This window comes from Hippocampus bargibanti, linkage group LG06 (genome assembly GCF_051943395.1).
Source record: "Hippocampus bargibanti isolate YZ-2025 linkage group LG06, ASM5194339v1, whole genome shotgun sequence".
In the NCBI taxonomy this organism is placed as follows: domain Eukaryota; kingdom Metazoa; phylum Chordata; class Actinopteri; order Syngnathiformes; family Syngnathidae; genus Hippocampus; species Hippocampus bargibanti.
In genome coordinates, this window is record NC_142739.1 from 19,694,091 (window position 1) to 19,713,301 (window position 19,211).

Here is a 19,211-nt window from a genome sequence, read left to right on the forward strand (position 1 = left end):
CTCGAGGGCCGTTATGAATTAGATGAATTTGGGGAACCCATTAGAATGTTTAAATCCCTTCAAATATTACATATAGAGCACACAGCAAATTAATGAATAACTCGTTTTGAAATCTGAAGTCAAGAATAATGACTTTTATTGTGGTTGACATCCAAAAATATGAAATTTTGGCTCAATTTTGGCAATCATCATGGAATTTAACAAGTTTGATTTGCTTTCGCGGGCCGAAAAAAATGATGTGGCGGGCCGGATTTGGCCCGCGGGCCTTGACTTTGACACCTGTGGTTTAGATGGTTTAATGAAGACACACACGTCCGTACCGATAGAATACATACAAACAAAAGGTGATGGTCCAAAACGTGGACCATGGGCAATACAAAAATAACGATTACCGAGCGAGCCAGTAGGGGGGCCAGGGGAAAACCGACCCGCGTACTCACGGTAGGGAATAAAAAGGTACAGACACAGTGCGACAAGACAAGACAGATAAGTATGGGTGAGAAGAATTACTTCTGTTCTGTCTGTTCTCTTATCACACATGTGTTGGTAGGTTTAATTGTAGAGCAGTTTCACTGTAGATAACACAAACCCACATTTGACCAGGATTAACGTTCTTATAACGCAGGGGTGGGAAAACTTTTTGGCTCAGGGGCCACATTAATTTCTAAAATTCGACAGAAATTCGGGTCAGAGCAAGATAAGGTACATATAAAAACATTGCATGTTTTATTTTGTCCATATCAAACATCAACAGAACAAAATCATTAAGGTATTAACATAATTTTATTAATGAAACAGTTAAACAACTATGGTACATTATATGAGCTGTATGAACGTTCGAGTACGTTACCAACATATACGTTTTACCACACAAGCGACAAAGTGCTATATTGCCCAAAAACTGTAGCATACAGTACAGGTGTATGTAATTAAAAAAAGATACAAACAATCACAGCGATAGGACTATTTGCTCCAAAACAAGATGAATAAATGTAATCTAGAGGATTTCTTTCCATTTACTCCCTGTTTCTCACTTTACTGAGCCTCGATCAGCACATATGACAAAACTGCTCAGCCGATGTTGTGCACAAACCTTTGAAGCCAGCCACGGAACGCTTCAAAGTTTTAGCCATCGAGGTCACCTCCCCTTTTATTAGTGGTCCAGTTTGCGGAAACCTTTTAACACAGTCAAACAATTCCAGGAAACTTGCATTTATTTGAATGGCCATCGAGCCGCGAGCAATTCACTCTTAGCATGAAAATAGCTAGAATTTGACTAAGCATGAATCACTTTCTTTGTTTTTCAAAGTCTCTATATTTGACTCTTTCCAATTCCAAGCGTCTTCTGTTTAATTCAGATTAACCCCAGGCCATCTGCGCCTTCATTGTGTACTTCAGTCAGTAGATAATGTATAACAACATGAAACTTTTAAATATGATAACTTCTATTCTGTCTAATCTCTATCAAGTAGTCATTCACATCAAACCCCAGTTGTGTACCAACCTTTGGCGGTCTGGATTAAAAAGACAAAAGGGCCAGATCCTGGCCGTAGTTTGCCCACCTCTGTTATAACGTCAAGTGACTACATTGTACCGTGCGATGCATTCTGGGAGCCATACATCTGCAAAATGCGTTAGGAAACCTTCAAGCATTTCTAAGATTCCCATTTCGTACACATCACAAAAACAAACCAAAAGTCATGGATGCACATATTTTGAAGTTGACAAAAAAGGAGGGGTGGTGAAGTAAAAATCTTAATGGGAAATGACCACATACTTTTTATTTTATTTTATTTTATTGTATTTTATTTACTGGTAATAACCGGGTCTCCCACTTAAAATTGGCTCTTCTAGAATTCTGTATTGCAAGGGTGTCAAACTCATTAGTTGTAGTTACAATTTCTTCACGAGGGCTGTTATGAATTTGGGGAAGCCATTAGAATGTTTCATCCCCTCCATATATTACAACAAATTAATTAATGACAAGTTTTCAAATCTGAAGTAAAACATAATGACTGTGATTGTGGTTTACATGGGACAATTTGAAATTTTGGTTCAGACTTTAGCACACATCATGGAACTTGACATCCTTGATTTGCTTTCGCGGGCCCAATAAAATGATTTGGCAGGCCAGATTTGGCTCCCGAGCCTTGACTTTGACATATGGTTTATATTGCCTTATATATTCAGATAATACCTGATATACTCAGATAATACTCAGACAGACCACCGATTTTAATCAGGTGATGTGACGTTCAAGGAAACTGACAGTTATTTTTTTCTGTTAAATATATTTTTTCATTTGATTTAATTGTGAGTGTGGGTGTACTTCAAAATAAAGTGACTGTATTCTGTATTGTTTCTACAGGCAATGGATTTCCTTCCATTTGAGGGTCTTGTAAATCTCAAGAGTCCTCAGCATATATTCTGCTTGCTGGAAGATTATGGGACTGACCCAAACAACATTCCGCAGTATCCATATTATATTTATTTTGGCCGATGGGTGAGAACCTGGACAGATACACTTTAACAAGGAAAAGCACAACTTTGTCATTGCTATGACAAATCTGGACCTGTCTTTAGGGTTTTAGCGAAAGTGGTTATGTTGTTTTGCAAATACTAGTAAAATGTTAGTTTGCTTTCTTTTTGTTACATGTAATGATTTCATGTATCAAAACATGGTGACCATGTGGAGAGGGGGAAATGTTCGATTGCTTTGCGCTTCTGCCTCACAATGCAAGGGTGCAGCATTAGATTCTGGCTCCGGCCTTCCTATGTGGAGTTTGCATGTTTCCCCGTGCATGAGTCCTCCAGGTTTCCCTCTCCATTCCAAAACCATGCATGGCAAGTTAATGGAACACAACAAAATGTCCTTCGGTGTGAATGTGAGTGCTTGACTTTGAACTGCGATTGGCTGGTAACCAGTTCAAGGACTTCCCAGCTTCCTGCCCGAAGACAGCTGGGATTGGCTCCACCACGCCCGCAGCCCTCGGGGGTGGGGTACATACTATATGGGCGTCTGTGTAAGCTCTCAGTCGTACAGGAGTGGTCCATCGATGAGAAGGTTTCTTCAGCCGTCATCTGTACAAATTTGAAGGTTTCGGACGTTTCGCCTCTTGTCCAAGAGGCTTCGTCAGACTTCAGTTCGCTGACGAAGCCTCTTGGATAGGAGGCGAAACATCCGAAACCTTCAAATTTGTACAGATGACGGCTGAAGAAACCTTCTCATCTACTATATGGGCGGTCACTGCAGTTGGTTAAACATACATGACATGATACATTAGTGCGTGGAGTTTAGGGGCCAAAATAATTGTCACCAGGAAGGCCCTGCAAACAAATTGAAGAGTAACTTTCAAATGTGCAAACATGCTGTTCATTTTTTTTTTACTTTTGTGATTAACCTCCACACAGATAGCAGATGGTCAGCGTGATTTGATTCGTTCTCACAGTGTGAAGAAGAGACACTTCATCGGAAACACCAGTATGGATGCGGGCCTTTCTTTCATAATGGCCAACCATGCCAAAGTCAAAGAACATGATCTTGTCTTTGACCCGTTTGTCGGAACTGGTGAGTTTGCTTCTCTATTTCTCTCATGTTATGTAAATTAGTACATCTGGTCAGTTTCAAGCAAATGCAGAATATTACCTTGCTGAATATTACTATTAATTAAAGTAATCAATCAGTTTATTTCAATTGCATTATCACAATGTCACTTAGGTTATTTTTCTAGTCAGGATTCGCATTGATGAATTTTGAACAAACTGACGACATCTCGTGGCGTCGCTAGGGAGGCGAGAAGAAATAAGAGAACGCAGAACATTCTTGGCATTTGCAAATAAAAAACAGGGTGGATTTTAACTGCACCATGCAGATTAAAAAGTTCTAGGTTAGTGATCTTCATCTTTATCAAGTTCCTCGAATTGCTTGTTCTGTAGCCACAAGGGGACACAAGCCAGTGTCTTCTTGTGCCAGTCCCAAGCCCAGATAAATACAGCGGGTTGTATCAGGAAGGGCATCCGACGTAAAAGCTTGGCCAAAACAAACATGTGAATCAAACCTCTGAAGATGAAGGACACTGATTCGCTGTGGCGACCCCTTCAAGGGAAAAACCGAAAGCAAAAGAAGGTTCGTGATTTCTCAGATACAAGGCGAAGAGTTGCATCAAAAGTAACTCACAGCTATTTTACACAAGTGTTTGCAGAAATCCTTCATCATCAAAAAAAATCCTCATACGGTTGTTTCAGTGACGTGCGGTTCATGGCTGGTGAGGCACTGCCGTCCTCACAATCAGATTTACAAACATGAACTCAACAGAGTAGCTTATTCACCATTTGATTGTCAACAGTTAACATGTTTTCTTTAAAACGTCATGTCAGCATTCTTTATATATACAAACTGTAGCATAGAAAAAAAGAATAAAGAAACATTATCGTGTTACCTTTACTTATAAATGAAGTCCATGCTGAAGAAAGGCATCCATAACTTCTTTTGTCGAAGCCTTCCTTATCTTTCTTCAGTTTTAAAAGTCTATGTCTCAGTGGAGATCACTGCCAGTGAAGAAAGTCGTCCTTGATCTGTCCTGATCTGACTGTAAGTTTTCAGTCTTTTGTGCTAAGAATGACCGCTCCACTGATGCTGTAGTAGGTGGAACAGTGAGCATGAGCTGGAGCAACTTTGTCGCCTCAGGAATAGTTTCAATGAGATCCTTTTGGGCCAAAAAGCTGAAAAGCTGTCCAGGAGATTTACATCCATCCCTCACCGTTTGTGAGCTATACAGTCCGGTGTTGGTCTTCCTTTAATTATTATCTCCTGCTTCGATTGAAAGATATGTAATCCTTCATTCTGAAAATAAGGCCAAGCAACACGAAAAAATGACTGGATGGTTGCACTTAACTTGCTAACTGTTTACTGTAGCTTGCTGTCACTTATTCTATTATTCTGCAGCCAAGGAGTCGCATGAAGAATCTCTGGAATCATCAGCGCCCCTGTCATGATGCAGGAGAACTGTATGCCTCACCTATTCACACAGTTTTGATAAAAATAAAACAAAATAAACACTGTTGTACAGTTTTTATAATGTACAGGGACTATACATTATATACACCAGTTAAAGTGTCGAAATTTTGTCCATATACTAAACGTTTTTGAACACTTTAATAGTGATATGCACAGGGACAGCAATGCGGTCTCACTGCAGAGCAAGCCTGCACAGTTAGCATAGTCATTGCGCAATCCATGGTGAGGCTCAGCCGGCTGCTGCCTCACCGTTAATCTCTATTTAGTATTACGTCTGTGTAAACTCTCAGTCATACACGAGTGGTCCATCGATGAAAAGGTTTCTTCAACCCGTCATCTGTACTTCTTTGAAACTTAGAAAAGGCCACTTTTAAATTAGCTGTTAAAGAACTACCTCAGTTTCAATCTTAGATGTAGACAGAGCCGATTAATTCCTAAATGCTTGAAGCAAGCACCCCTGTCACCCGGATACTTTGCCGATAAAATGCAACTAAATTATACTAGGAAAATACTAAATTTGCGAATTAGGAGATTTAACATAGAGATAAAAAACAAACATGAGGCACCACATCAAGATCAAACAGAGACAAAAGGGTAAATTTCAAAAAATACTTTTAAAGAAACAATCACAGCTAGTAAACTGGTAAACACGATGAAAAATAGGAATGAGCAGATTTCAAGGGAGAATTCGATCAAAAATTTGTCAGACAGAGCTCTCTCAGAGACAGAAAAGGCTGTACTAGCCAAAGGTTTAAATTTCTCAGTAACTCCTAAAACAATACCTACAATAGACTACATCACAGCTACTAAATCGGCTATTAAAAATAACAAACTTTCGTATGCAGAGGCAGATGATCTACGCAATAAAATATCAGCCCTTCTCAGTAGTGGCAAACCACCTCCGTCCAACATAACATTAGAAGAGAAAAAGGCGTTAACTACTCTACAAGAAGATACAAATATTACTATTTTGCCAGCAGGCAAGGGTAGGTGTACAGTGCTTCTCAACACATTGGATTATGAAAACAAAATAAATAGGTTAATCAGTGATTCTCACACTTATGAGCAACTAAAAAGGGACCCTTTCAATAGATACAAGAAATAAATGAGAGACTGTCTGCAAAAGTTAGAGAAAGGAAAGCATATAGACAAACAGGTGTATTTTAGATTATACCTGGGAGAGGCCACGACATGTATTTATGGCCTGCCAAAAATACATAAAGAAGGGTTCCCCCTCGGACCCATGTTTGTAGCATTGACTCCTCTACATACAATGTTCCCAAATATTTAAAAACTATTTTAGATCCGTTGGTTGGTAACACAGAATATCACGTAGAGGACACCACAGGGTTTGTAGAGAGCATGAAAGACCGCATATTGGAACCTCAGGAAACATTGGCATCTTACGATGTGACTTCTCTCTTTACATCTGTCCCGACCCCAGCAGCAGTCTCAGTGGGGCGGACGAGACTGCTGGCGGACGTTTCTCTGCATGAAAGAACCAAACTTAAACCAGACCACATCTGCCAATTATTGTAAATCTGCCTTAATACTACGTATTTTCAGTTTAGGGAGAAATTTTACAAACAAATTCATGGTTGTGCTCACCAGTTTCACCCATAGTGGCTAATCTGTACATGTAAGAGATGGAGAAACAGGCCCTCACATTCTTCTTGGGGACAAAACCTAGACACTGGTTTAGATATGTGGACAATACTTTCGTCATAATTAAAAAACAATAAATTCAGTCCTTCACAGATCACCTCAACTCGGTAGATAACAACGTTAAATTACTCGCGAAGACATTAAAGAGAACCGGCTAGCCTTTTTGGATTGTAAAGTCATTATAAAAGAGAACAGAGCGCTAAAAACAGAAGTCTTTAGAAAGGCTATGCACACTGACCAATACTTACTTTTCGATTCCCACCACCCTTTACAACACAACCTAGGAGTTATCAGAACCCTGCAGCATAGGGCTAAACTAATCTTCTCTTATCTTAGCGAAAGAAAATAGATGGTTTGAAAGGGGAGTAAAAGAAGCTATTTTCATAAAACACCAAAATCCTTCCCTTAACCGTAATGGTGGGGTGTGTTTCAATTTGGATCGTTCGTACAGTAGACAATTTAGGCAACATAGGATTATTCATGCTGATGAGGAGTTACCAGGGCCAATTGGGCAATCAGGCCAGTTAGTCAGGACAATAGAAGCTACCAGTGGAGCTGCAGGGATTTGTCCTCTGCTCCTCCCAACCTGAGAGCAGGGAACTATCATAGCAGTGTCTGGACAGTAGTATATATATATATATATATATATATATATATATATATATATATATATATATATATATATATATATATATATATATATAGGGCCTATACTCACCTGCCTGGCCTCACCTGCCTCCCCTGACTGCACGTCGCTGGGTTGTTTGTAGTTTAAATCACTACCAAGTCTGTTTTTTTTAACATTAGAAAATTATGACCCATCCAACAGTTTGTCTCTATATTCCAGAATTTGGAGGTGTCATTTGACATGTGCATATTGTCAACATAACAATTGTCATGAAAACCATATTCACAAATAATATGACCCAAAGGGAGTATGCAAATACAAAGCAACATGAGATCACTGCATACTCTTGGACCCTAATAACGTGGCTAAAAAAGACATACAATTGACAACAGACAATACATGTAATTTCTGAATGTAAAGTGAGGTAGTGTCGTATGTAAAGTGAGGTAGTGACGTATATAAAATGATGTAATGTAGGAATGCAAAAACAAACAAAACAAACTGTTGAAGTGGTTGAGATGTGGTTGGTTGCAGAAAAAGATGACAAAGAACAAAAAATAGAGTTCAGGATGATAGTACAGCGTGTAGCATGTCCTCAGAGTTCGGTGAGTGTGGCAGTGGGAAGGGGCAGGGTGGGCAGTGCTGGGAGGGAGTTCAGTCTCCGGATTGCCTGGTGGCAGAAACTGTCCTTGAGCCTCCTGGTCTTGGCTCGGAGATCCGCAGGCTCCTACCCGATGGCAGCAGGCTGAAGAGGCAGTGGGAGGGCTGGGTGGGATCGCCAGCGATCCTGATGGCTCTGCGGGTGAGGCAGGTGTTGTAAATGTCCTGAAGGGGGGGGGGGAGACACCGATGATCTTCTCAGCTGTCCTCACGATGCGCTGCAGAGTCTTACGGCAGTACACGGTGCAGGCGCCGTACCACACGGTGATACAGATGGTCAGGATGCTCTCAATGGTACCGCGGTAGAAGGAAGTCGTGATGGGGGTCGGGGCTCCAACTCTTTTGAGCTTGTGGAGGAAGTACATGCGCTGGTGGGATTTCTTGGCCAGTGATGACGTGCTGTAGCTCCAGGACAGGTCTTCAGATATGTGCACTCCCAGGAACTTGGTGCTGCTCACTTTCTCCACTGCCGCACCGCGTCAATGGTGAGTGGAGCATGCTGGGGGCGCACTCTCCTGAAGTCCACAACAATCTCCTTCATCTTTTCCACATTCAGACGGAGATTGTTGTCCTTGCAACACGTAGCAAGGCGGCTGACATCGTCCCTGTAGGCTGTCTCCTCATCGTTGTTGTTGAGGCCCACCACAGTTGTGTCATCCGCAAACTTTATAAAGAGGGTGGAGCTGGGTGATGATGGTGAACAGTCATGTGTGAGCAGAGTAAAGAGGAGGGGGCTCAGCACACACCCCTGGAGGGCCCCTGTGGTCAGCGTGATGGTGCTGGAGGTGTTGTTTCCAACTCTGACTGCCTGTGGTCTCCCCGTCAGGAAGTCCAGCAGCCAGTGGGGAGCCACAGGGAGGGGCTGATTCCCAGTTTGTTCAGTTTGTCGGTGAGCTGTTGGGGGATGATTGTGTTGAATGCTGAGCTGAAGTCGATGAACAGCATTCTGACGTAAGAGTCTCTGGTCTCCAGGTGGGTGAGCGCTGTGTGGAGAGCAGTGGAGATGGCATCATCGGTCGAGCGGTTGGGCCGATATGCAAACTGGAAAGGGTTGGGGGGAGGGAAGCCTTGATGTGGTTCATAACTAGCCGTTCGAAGCACTTCACGAGGATGGGAGTCAGTGTGACTGGGCGGTAGTCGTTGTGGCAGGTGGGGGACGACTTCTTTGGGACCGGAATGAAGGTGGTGGCTTTGAGGCACGTGGGCACAACAGCCTGGCTCAGAGAGGTGTTGAAGATGTCTGTGAAGACATCTGTGAGCTCATCCGCATAGTCTCTCAGGACACGGCCAGGAATGCTGTCGGGAGCCGGGGCTTTGTGTGTGTTGGTACCTCTGAGGGATCGCCTCATGCTGTCCTGGGACAGTGACAGCACCTGGTCGCCGTGAGGTGGTGGGGTTTTCTGTGCTGGAATGCTGTTGTCTGCCTCGAAGTGGGCGAATAAGTCATTCAGCTGGTTGAGCAGAGTGGTGGAATTCTCGCATTTCTGTGGAGAGAGCTTGTAGTCTGTGGTGGTCTGTATCCCACGCCACAGGTTCCTGGTGTCTCTGCTGTCTCTGAAGTGGTTGGCGATCCTCCTGGAGTGCTGTCTCTTGGACATCCTGATGCCACGTGACAGGTTGGCCCTGGCTGTTCTCAGGCCCAGCTCATCGCCAGCTTTGTAGGCAGCGTTCCTAGCCCTAAGGAGCCTGTAGACTTCACCTGTCAGCCATGGCTTCTGGTTGGCCCGGATGGTGACAGATCTGGTGACAGTCACGTCATCCATGCAATTCCTCATGTAGGAGGTAACAGAGTCTGTGCACTCTTGGAGGTATGTGGTGTTGTTGTAGGTGGCCGCTTGTCTGAACATGTTCCAGTCAGTGTTGGAGAAGCAGTCTTTGAGTGCCTCTGACGACCCATCAGGCCACACCCTTATCTGCTTCTTTACTGGTTTGACGACTTTGACAAGTGCCCTGTATGCGGGCATTAACATGATACTGGAGTGGTCCGAAGCTCCTAGGTGGGGGAGGGAGTATGCTTTGTAGGCTCCTTTGTGTGTGGTGAAAACATTGTCCAGAATCTTGTTACCTCTAGTTAATGTGTCCATGGAGTATATATATATATATATATATATATATATACATACACAGTGAGACCTCAACTTACGACCTTAATTGGTTCCCATACAGAGTGTGTAAGGCGAAAAGTGTGTATCTGGAAAAAAAATTCCCATAGGAAACCATTAAAATTGGAATAATCTGTTCCCGGGTTTCCATAAAATATACTTTTCAACTAAATAAGCCTTAAAACTACACACAACATACCTTATTCTATGTATAATAAATGTGCAATTGTATTGTAATGAAAGAAATACACTGCATTGTATCATAAAGTCACTTTATTTACATTTGTGATGGTCATTTATGGGTTGATGGAATGGCGTTGGAAGGTCGAAGGTCAAAGGGAATTGCTGTTTGGAAAGAGAGGCACATTACATGACGACTGTAATTAAAGAAATAAACTGTGCTGCAAAATAAAGTTTTATTTGCCTTTTTGATGGTTGTTTATGGCTTAATGAAGGAGAGTCACCTTCCATAAGGACTGTTGGTAACTTAACCTCTGGTGCTGTTCGGTTGTGTGCTTCCGCCGAAGATCACTCCGCCAGCCGTGGTGGGTGTGTATTATGAAAATAGTGCTTATTATAAGGTTTAATTTTCATAAATTTGACGTTTGTAAGTCAAAAAGTTTGTAAGTTGAGGTCTCACTGTATATATATATATATATATATATATATATATATATATATATATATATATATATATATATATATATATATATCGTTCGAATCCCGCTTGGGGGCAGAGAAAAATGAGCACAAAACATCATCCAGTGTGGGTACAAAACATCGAAATGACATACCGGCTCAGACGTCGCCCAGCCAAACAAGGTCTGCGTCAGGTGCTGGGGAACCAGAGCATGGCCATGCAGAGGGGGGGTGAGGTTCAATTTGTATCGTTCATACAATAGCCTGCTTAGGCAAAACAGGTTAGGCAACATTCGTTGTGCTGATGAGGTGATACCGGTGGTAGTGGGGGAAATAGGCCAGTCGTTAGTCAGGAATGTAGGAACAATCAGTGGGGCAACAGGGAGGGGTCCTCTGCCCCCCCAACCTGAGAGTAGGGACCTATCATAGCTGTGTCCGGCGCCACCATGTCTGGACATTAGGGATATATAAATGGGGCCGATACGACCAGTCAGACTTTAGTTCACTGCCGAAGCCTCTTGGATAGGAGGCGAAACGTCCGAAACCTTCACATTTGTACAGATGACGGCTGAAGAAACCTTCTCATCGATGGACCACTCCTGTACGACTGAGATCTTACACAGACGTAAGTCTGAGGTAATGAAAAACTGGACGGCACCAGGCCCGGATATGGTCTACACCTACTGGCTAAAGAAACTCACAGCAGTCCACGAGCGCCTAGCAGCACAAATGAACCAGTTGCTGATGGATGGGACTCACCCAGGATGGCTAACCAAAGGGCGAACAATCCTGATCATGAAGGATTCCACAAAGGGTGCAGTTCCTTCCAACTATCGGCCAATAACCTGTCTCTCCACAACATGGAAGCTCATGTCAGGCATCATTGCGGCTAAGATAAGTGGACACATGGATCAATACACGAGCAAAGCACAGAAAGGCATTGGTAGAGATACGAGAGGTGCCAAACATTACCTGCTGGTTGACAGAACAGTCGCACAAGACTGCAGGTCCCGACATACCAACCTGTGCACAGCCTGGATTGATTACAAGAAAAATATGACTCGATGCCACACACATGGATCACTGAATGATTGGAGTTGTATAAGGTCAACAGGACCCTGAGAGCCTTCGTTGCACACTTGATGAGGATGTGGAAAACCACACGTGAAGTCAATGGCAAGCCACTAACACAAGTGTCCATCATGCATCATGCTAAAGAAGCATGGCCTGCCACAGGAGGTGCTGCAACATTTCTCCACGGCTGTCATCGAATCCATCCTGTGTTCTTCCATCACCGTTTGTTTCGGGGCCGCCACAAAAATGGACAAAATCTGACTTCAACGGACAGTTAGGACGGTGGAAAAATCATTGGCACCGCCCTACGCACTCTCGAGGACTTGCACACTGCAAGAATCCAAACTAGGGCGCGGAAAATCCTACTGGACCCTCCGCACCCTGCCCACCACCTTTTCCAGCTACTCCCCTCAGGCAGGCGCTACCGATCCATGCGCACCAAATCCAGCAGACATTTAAACAGCTTCTTCCCCCAAGCCATTAACTCTTTGAACTCTTTCAACAGTAGCCAAAATGGAACTGTGTAGTGCCACTTAGCAGCTTTTTTGGACGACGATACTATAGCAGCGTGTTCTACCGGAAACAAATTCCTTGTATGTTCTACATACTTGGCAATAAATATGATTCTGATTCTGATTCTGATTCTGATCAAATGTGGTATACACCAAGGTGATGCACTCTCACCACTGCTGTTCTGCATAGGAGTGAACCCCCTCAGCCAAATAACTGCCAAGACAGGCTATGGATACCCACTCAGAAATGGAGCTACAATCAGTCACCTCGTCTGTATGCTCTCAGTCGTACAGGAGTGGTCCATCGATGAGAACGTTTCTTCAGCCGTCATCTGTACAATTTTGAAGGTTTCGGACGTTTCGCCTCCTATCCAAGAGGCTTCGTCAGCGAACTAAAGTCTGACTGGTCGTATCGGCCCTATTTATATATCCCTAATGTCCAGGCATGGCGGCGCTGGACACAGGTATGATAGGTCACTACTCTCAGGTTGGGGGGAGCAGATGACCCCTCCCTCTTGCCCCACTGATTGTTCCTACATTCCTGACTAACGACTGGCCTATTTCCCCCACTCCCACCGGTATCACCTCATCAGCATAACGAATGTTGCCTAAGCAGGCTATTGTATGAACGATCCAAATTGAACCTCACCCCACCAAACCGGTTTAAATTTCGGGAGAAATTTTATAAACAAATTCATGGTTGTGCTATGTGCTCACCAGTTTCACCCATAGTGGCTAATCTTTACATCGAAGAGATGGAGAAACAGGCCCTCACATCCTTACCAGGGACAAAACCTAGATACTGGTTTAGAGATGTGGACGATACTTTTGTCATAATTAAAAAACAAGAAATTCAATCCTTCACAGATCACCTCAACTCTGTAGACATCAACATTAAATTTACTCGTGAGAACATTAAAGAGAACCAACTCGCCTTCTTGGATTGTAAAATAATTATAAAAGAGGACGGAGCGCTAAAAACAGAAGTCTTTAGGAAGGCTACGCACACTGACCAATACTTACTTTTTGACTCTAACCACACTTTACAACACAAACTAGGAGTTATCAGAACCCTCCAGCATAGGGCTAAACTAATACCAACTAGCATTGAAGGTAGAGAAAAGGAGTCTAAACATATCAGGAGCGCACTCACTAACTGTGGGTACCCTCAGTGGCCATTTAACAAATGTCAGAAAGAAAGAATAGGGAATGAAACTAATAATTACCTTACATTGCAGGAGTTTCTGAAAAATTACAAAGAGTCCTTTGGCAACATAAAATTCCAACTTATTTCAAACCGATAAACACGTTAAGGCAAAAATTAGTTCATCCAAAAGATAAACAAAGTAATGTAGTTTATTCCATACATTGTAAGAATGAAAATTGTAAAGAGCAGTACATTGGGGAGACTCAACAAATTCACAAAAAAAGACTTTATCAACATCGCAGGGATAATACAAGTGGGCCTCAATCGGCAGTACATTTGCACCTAAAAGCTAGCAACCACTCATTTGACGACAATGAGGTTAAAATCTTAGCGAAAGAACATAAATGGTTTGAAAGGGGGGTAAAAGAAGCGATTCTTATAAAATAACAAAATCCTTCTTTAAACCGGTCTGGTGGGGTGAGGTTCAATTTGGATCGTTCATACAATAGCCTGCTTAGGCAAAACAGGTTAGGCAACATTCGTTATGCTGATGAGGTGATACCGGTGGGAGTGGGGGAAATAGGCCAGTCGTTAGTCAGGAATGTAGGAACAATCAGTGGGGCAACAGGGAGGGGTCCTCTGCTCCCCCCAACCTGAGAGTAGTGACCTATCATAGCTGTGTCCGGCGCCGCCATGCCTGGACATTAGGGATATATAAGTAGGGCCGATACGACCAGTCAGACTTTAGTTCGCTGACGAAGCCTCTTGAATAGGAGGCGAAACGTCCGAAACCTTCAAAATTGTACAGATGACGGCTGAAGAAACCTTCTCATCAATCAGTCACCTCCTCTACATGGATGACACAAAGCTGTATGCTCAGAGCGAAAGGGACATCGACTCCCTGATTCACACAACCAGGATCTACAGCAGTGACATCGGGATGTCATTCGGGCTAGAGAAATGTAGTCGGATGGTGACTAAGAGGGGCAAGGTAGTCCACACTGAAGGGGTCTCATTCCCTGAAGGAACAATAGCAGACATTGAAAACAGCTACAAGTACCTCAGTATACCACAGGCCAATGGCAACCTCGAACTAGCAACAAGTAAAGCGGATACGACCAAATACCCCCAGCGGGTGAGGGAAGTCCTAAGAAGCCAGCTCAATGGCAAGAACAAAACCCGGGCAATAAACAGCTATGCCCTGCCAGTGATCAGATACCCTGCAGGAATAATAAGGTGGCCAAAGGAAGAGATTAAGACCACGGATGTTAAGACCCGAAAACTCCTCACCATACATGGAGGATACCATCCCAAATCCACCACCCTGAGACTGTACACAAGCCGTAAGGAAGGAGGCCGGGGACTAGTGAATGTGAGAGCCACTGTCCAGGATGAAACATCCAAGCTCAATGATTACATCAAAGAGAAGGCTCCAACGGATGATGTACTCATAGAATGTCTCGGACAATGGGGAGCAGAGGATGAGGTGCTAGAAGGGGGGACAATCATGGGAGGAAAAGCCCCTACACGGGATGTAGGGGCTTTGCATAACTGAAGTGGCTGATCTCAAGAAGTCCTATCAGTGGCTAGAGAGGGCTGGCCTAAAGGACAGGACAGAGGCACTCATCCTGGCTGCTCAAGAGCAGGCCCTGAACACCAGAGCCATAGCGGCACAGATATACCACACCAGGCAAGACCCAAGGTGTAGGTTGTGCAAGGAAGCACCTGAGACAATCCAACACATAACTGAAGGGTGTAAGATGCTGGCAGGGAAAGCCTACATGGAACGCCACAACGAGGTGGCTGGCTGTCAGAGATATGACAGACAGACACCGTGGACAGAGACTCAGAACCAGAAAGATTGTCCCTACTGCCGGCAGGAGACGCAGTCATCAGATGACATACGTCTGAATTCTGCGCCTCTCTGCCAAGCTATTTATTGAGACTATATGCAAATTACAGTGATATTTTAGTAAACATAGTTTTCTTGATTATAATGCCACGCCTCTGGGCGTTCTGAGCACCAACAGCTGCAAGCAGTAAAACATAAAGACATTTTAATTGGTTGTCTTTTCCAAGAACTGATAAGTGTGTAATCTGGCGCCTGTGCAGGATCTTTAAGCCGTAAATAACTTTGGTGAAAAAGGAGTATCTAAAGCCCTAAATTCTGTGCAAGAATCTAGATGGAGACGACAGTTCACCTTGCCGTGTCTGTTTCACTCAGATTTACTGTGGCCATCTGCGCTTTCACTGTAGGCCCATTGTTTATTTGGTCAGCAAAGCACGGCACTTTTAAACATGATAAATTATTATTCTCCATCATTGGCATAGACTACCGAAACGGAGCGGAGTATGGACTGGAAACCCCAAGGTCAAAATGGGAAACACCTCCCAAGGTAGTAGAGAATGACTAAGCAAAGATCCTGTGGGACTTCCAGATACAGACTGACAAGATGGTAATGGCCAACCAACCATGTATCGTGGTCCTAGATAAAGGGCAAAGGAAAGCCGTTGTCGTGGATGTAGCGGTCCCGAGTGATGGAAACATCAGAAAAAAGTAACATGAGAAAATCGAGAAATACCAAGGGCTCAGAGAGGAGCTGGTGAGAGCCTGAAAGGTAAAAGTGACAGTCGTGCCTGTGGTGGTTGGAGCACTCGGGGCAGTGACCCCCAAACTCGACGAGTGGTTGCAACAGATCCCGGGAACAACATCGGATATCTCGGTCCAGAAATGCGCAGTGCTGGGAACAGCACGGGTACTGCGCAGAACCCTCAAGCTTCCAGGCCTCTGGTAGAGGACCCGAGCTAAAATGGGGGACAGACACCCGCCATGGGGGGTGAGATGAGATTTACATATATATATATTGTGATATCATGAGAGGCTGGCTCTCAGCGGGACAGGACAAGAAGTGCAATGGGTGACAGGTTTGGATACAAAGGTTTTAATCAAAGGTTTCAGGGGGGATTCACAAGCAACAAAGGTTTGAATAGTCTCTTCCAATACTTAAATCAAAATAAAGTCTCTTCTGAGGTAAAACTGAAGACGGAGTCTCTAGGCATCACCCCTCTTGACGTCCTCCTCATGTAGCCTAGCCACCTTAGCAAACTCCAAATCCAGTGTCCTGTCGTGTGGTCCCAACTGGCAATGAGTTCCACGCAGCAATCAACTTCTTCACAGAGCACAGCAATCGACCTTGTCTTTCCCCAAGCTCCACACTCAGAGGCTCTCTGCCTTAAGGGCCTTGCCTGCCAATCCCGCCCTGATCAGCTGCAGGTGTGTGGTTTTAATTGCTGCCTTCCACCAGATGGGGCCAAGATTCTCTCTGGGTGGAGCCATCTTAGGGGGATGTATTTGCCCTCCAGGACACAGCCTCTCGTGACATCACACCCCCGCCCCCCATTGAGACCGACGTCCTCGGCGGGGTGAAGGATGCGAAACAGGCCAGGAAGGCCTCCCTTTGGGAGAGGGCATCCGCATTGCCTTGGCGCTTGCCAGCCCTGTGGACAACAGAGAAGTTAAAGGCCTGCAGACTCAAGAACCACCTGGTTACTCTGCTGTTGGTCTCCTTGTTCCGGGCCATCCATTGGAGAGGAGCATGATCAGAGACCACTGTGAAACGTCTTCCCAGGAGATAGAAGTGCAATGACTCCAGCGCCCATGTGATGGCAAGGCACTCCTTCTCTACTGTGGAATAATTCTTTTCCCTGGGCAACAGCTTCCTCCTAAGGTACAGGATGGGATGTTCCTCTCCTCCATGTACTTGCGAGAGTACAGCCCCCAGACCAACTTCTGATGCATCCGCTTGCACCATGATGTCCTTGCTAAAGTCTGGTGCCACCAGGATCGGACTGGAACACAGTGCCTGTTTTAGATTGGCGAAGGCCATTTCGGCCTCTGGGCTCCATTTCACCAATCGGGAGTGTTTTTTTGGTCGTCAATTCTGTCATGGGGGCTGCTATAGTAGCAAAGTCAGCGATAAAGTGTCTATAGTAGCGAGCAATGCCTAAGAACGACCTCACCTGCTTCTTGGTAAGGGGTTGGGGCCAATCTTGTATAGCTCGTAGTTTTGCTTCTTGAGGCTTCACCAGCCCCCGTCCTATAGTGTAGCCCAGGTAGTTGGTTTCTCCAAATGCCAACCTGCACTTTTTCGGGTTTGCTGTGAGACCTGCTTTTCTGAGGGAGTCAATCACAGCTTGCACTCGGGGTAAGTGACTCTCCCAGTCAGGACTCTGTATGACAACATCATCCAAGTATGCTGCTGGGGGTGAGAATCCGGTCCATTAGGCGCTGAAACGTCATTAGGCGCTGAAACGTGGCGGGTGCTCCATGGAGACCAAACGGGAGCCTGGTGTATTGGTAGAGTCCTTCAGGTGTGGCGAAGGCTGTCTTCTCCTTTGATGCCGGGGTCAGGGGCACCTCCCAATAACCCTTTGTGAGGTCGAGAATGGTGATGAAGCGTGCCTGTCCCATGGAGTCAATAAGATCATCGACACGAGGCATCGGATACGCATCAAATTCAGACACCTCATTCAACTTCCGATAGTCATTGCAAAATCGTATTGACCCGTCTGGCTTGGGAACCAACACGATCGGACTTGCCCAGGCACTTTGGGACTCCTCAATTACTCCAAGTTCCAGCATCTTCCATATCTCCTCCTGAATAGCTGTCTTACGGGCCTCCGGCACCCGGTATGGACGTTGGTGGACTGTTTTTCCAGGTATGGTGTGTATCTCGTGTTGCACCACGTCAGTGTGTCCAGGTATGGAGGATAAGACGTCTTGGTTACGCTCAACCAATTCGAGGGTCATCTGGCGTTGGTGTGGGGACAAATTTGGACCCGTCTGGACGTCTTCCCTGGCCGGTTCCTTCGCCTCGCTAGGGGGTAGGCAACTAAACAGCGCCTCTCTGGCATGCCATTTCTTTAGGAGGTTAACGTGATAAATCTGCTCAGGTTTCCTCTTACCAGGTTGCCTCACCTTGTAGTTTACCTCCCCCACGCGTTCGATGACCTCAAAGGGCCCCTGCCAGGATGCCAGGAACTTGCACTCCACGGTTGGTACCAAGACCAGCACTCTGTCCCCTGGCTTGAACTCTCGAGGCTGGGCAGGTCTAATGTAGGAGGCTTGCTGCTGTCGTTGGGCCGCTTCCATGTGTTCTCGCACTATCGGATAAATGGCCTTCATGCTTTCCCGCATGTCCCCCACATGCTCGATGAGGGTACGTTGTCGGCACGGCTGCTCTTCCCAAGCCTCTTTGGCGACATCCAGCAGTCCCCGGGGTATGTAAGAGTACAACAGCTCAAATGGTGAACAACCAGTAGAAGACTGTGGTACTTCCCTCACAGCAAACAACAAGTACGGCAGGAGTTGGTCCCAGTTTCGGCCATCTTCTTCGATCACTTTCCTCATCATGGCCGTGAGTGTCTTGTTGAACCGTTCTACCAACCCATCCGCCTGTGGGTGGTAGATGGAAGTTCTCAGTTACTTGAACTGATGAAGGGCACATAGGTCCTTCATGACCTTGGACATAAAGGGGCTTCCTTGGTCTGTCAGTATCTCCTTTGGTATTCCCACCCTGCTGGTGAGAGCAAACAGTTCCTTTGCAATCCTCCTAGTGGTAGTCTTTCTGAGGGGAACAGCCTCTGGAAACCGAGTGGCATAATCAACCATAACTAAAATATACTGGTGCCCCCTAGCAGTTTTTTGGCAGAGGTCCAACTATATCAAGCCCAAGCCTCTGAAAAGGGCTCTCAATGATGGGTAAGG

The 19,211-nt window shown here is 45.0% G+C and overlaps 1 protein-coding gene and 1 long non-coding RNA gene across 3 annotated transcripts in view; one reads left to right on the forward strand and one right to left on the reverse strand.

The window, feature by feature from the left end:
• The window catches only part of LOC148896689 (uncharacterized), a 246,063-nt gene that overhangs the window by 97,963 nt on the left and 128,889 nt on the right, over window positions 1–19,211 (reverse strand). The window lies entirely within an intron of this gene.
• trmt11 (tRNA methyltransferase 11) overlaps window positions 1–19,211 on the forward strand; it is a 93,933-nt gene that overhangs the window by 29,321 nt on the left and 45,401 nt on the right. For both annotated transcript variants that reach the window (XR_016115183.1, XM_088997825.1), the window contains exons 6-7: window positions 2,369–2,503; window positions 3,412–3,568. Coding sequence is in view for 1 of the 2 variants with exons in the window: in XM_088997825.1 (XP_088853951.1) it covers window positions 2,369–2,503; window positions 3,412–3,568 (292 nt within the window). In the remaining variant the exon portion in view is untranslated. The remainder of the gene's footprint in view (window positions 1–2,368; window positions 2,504–3,411; window positions 3,569–19,211) is intronic.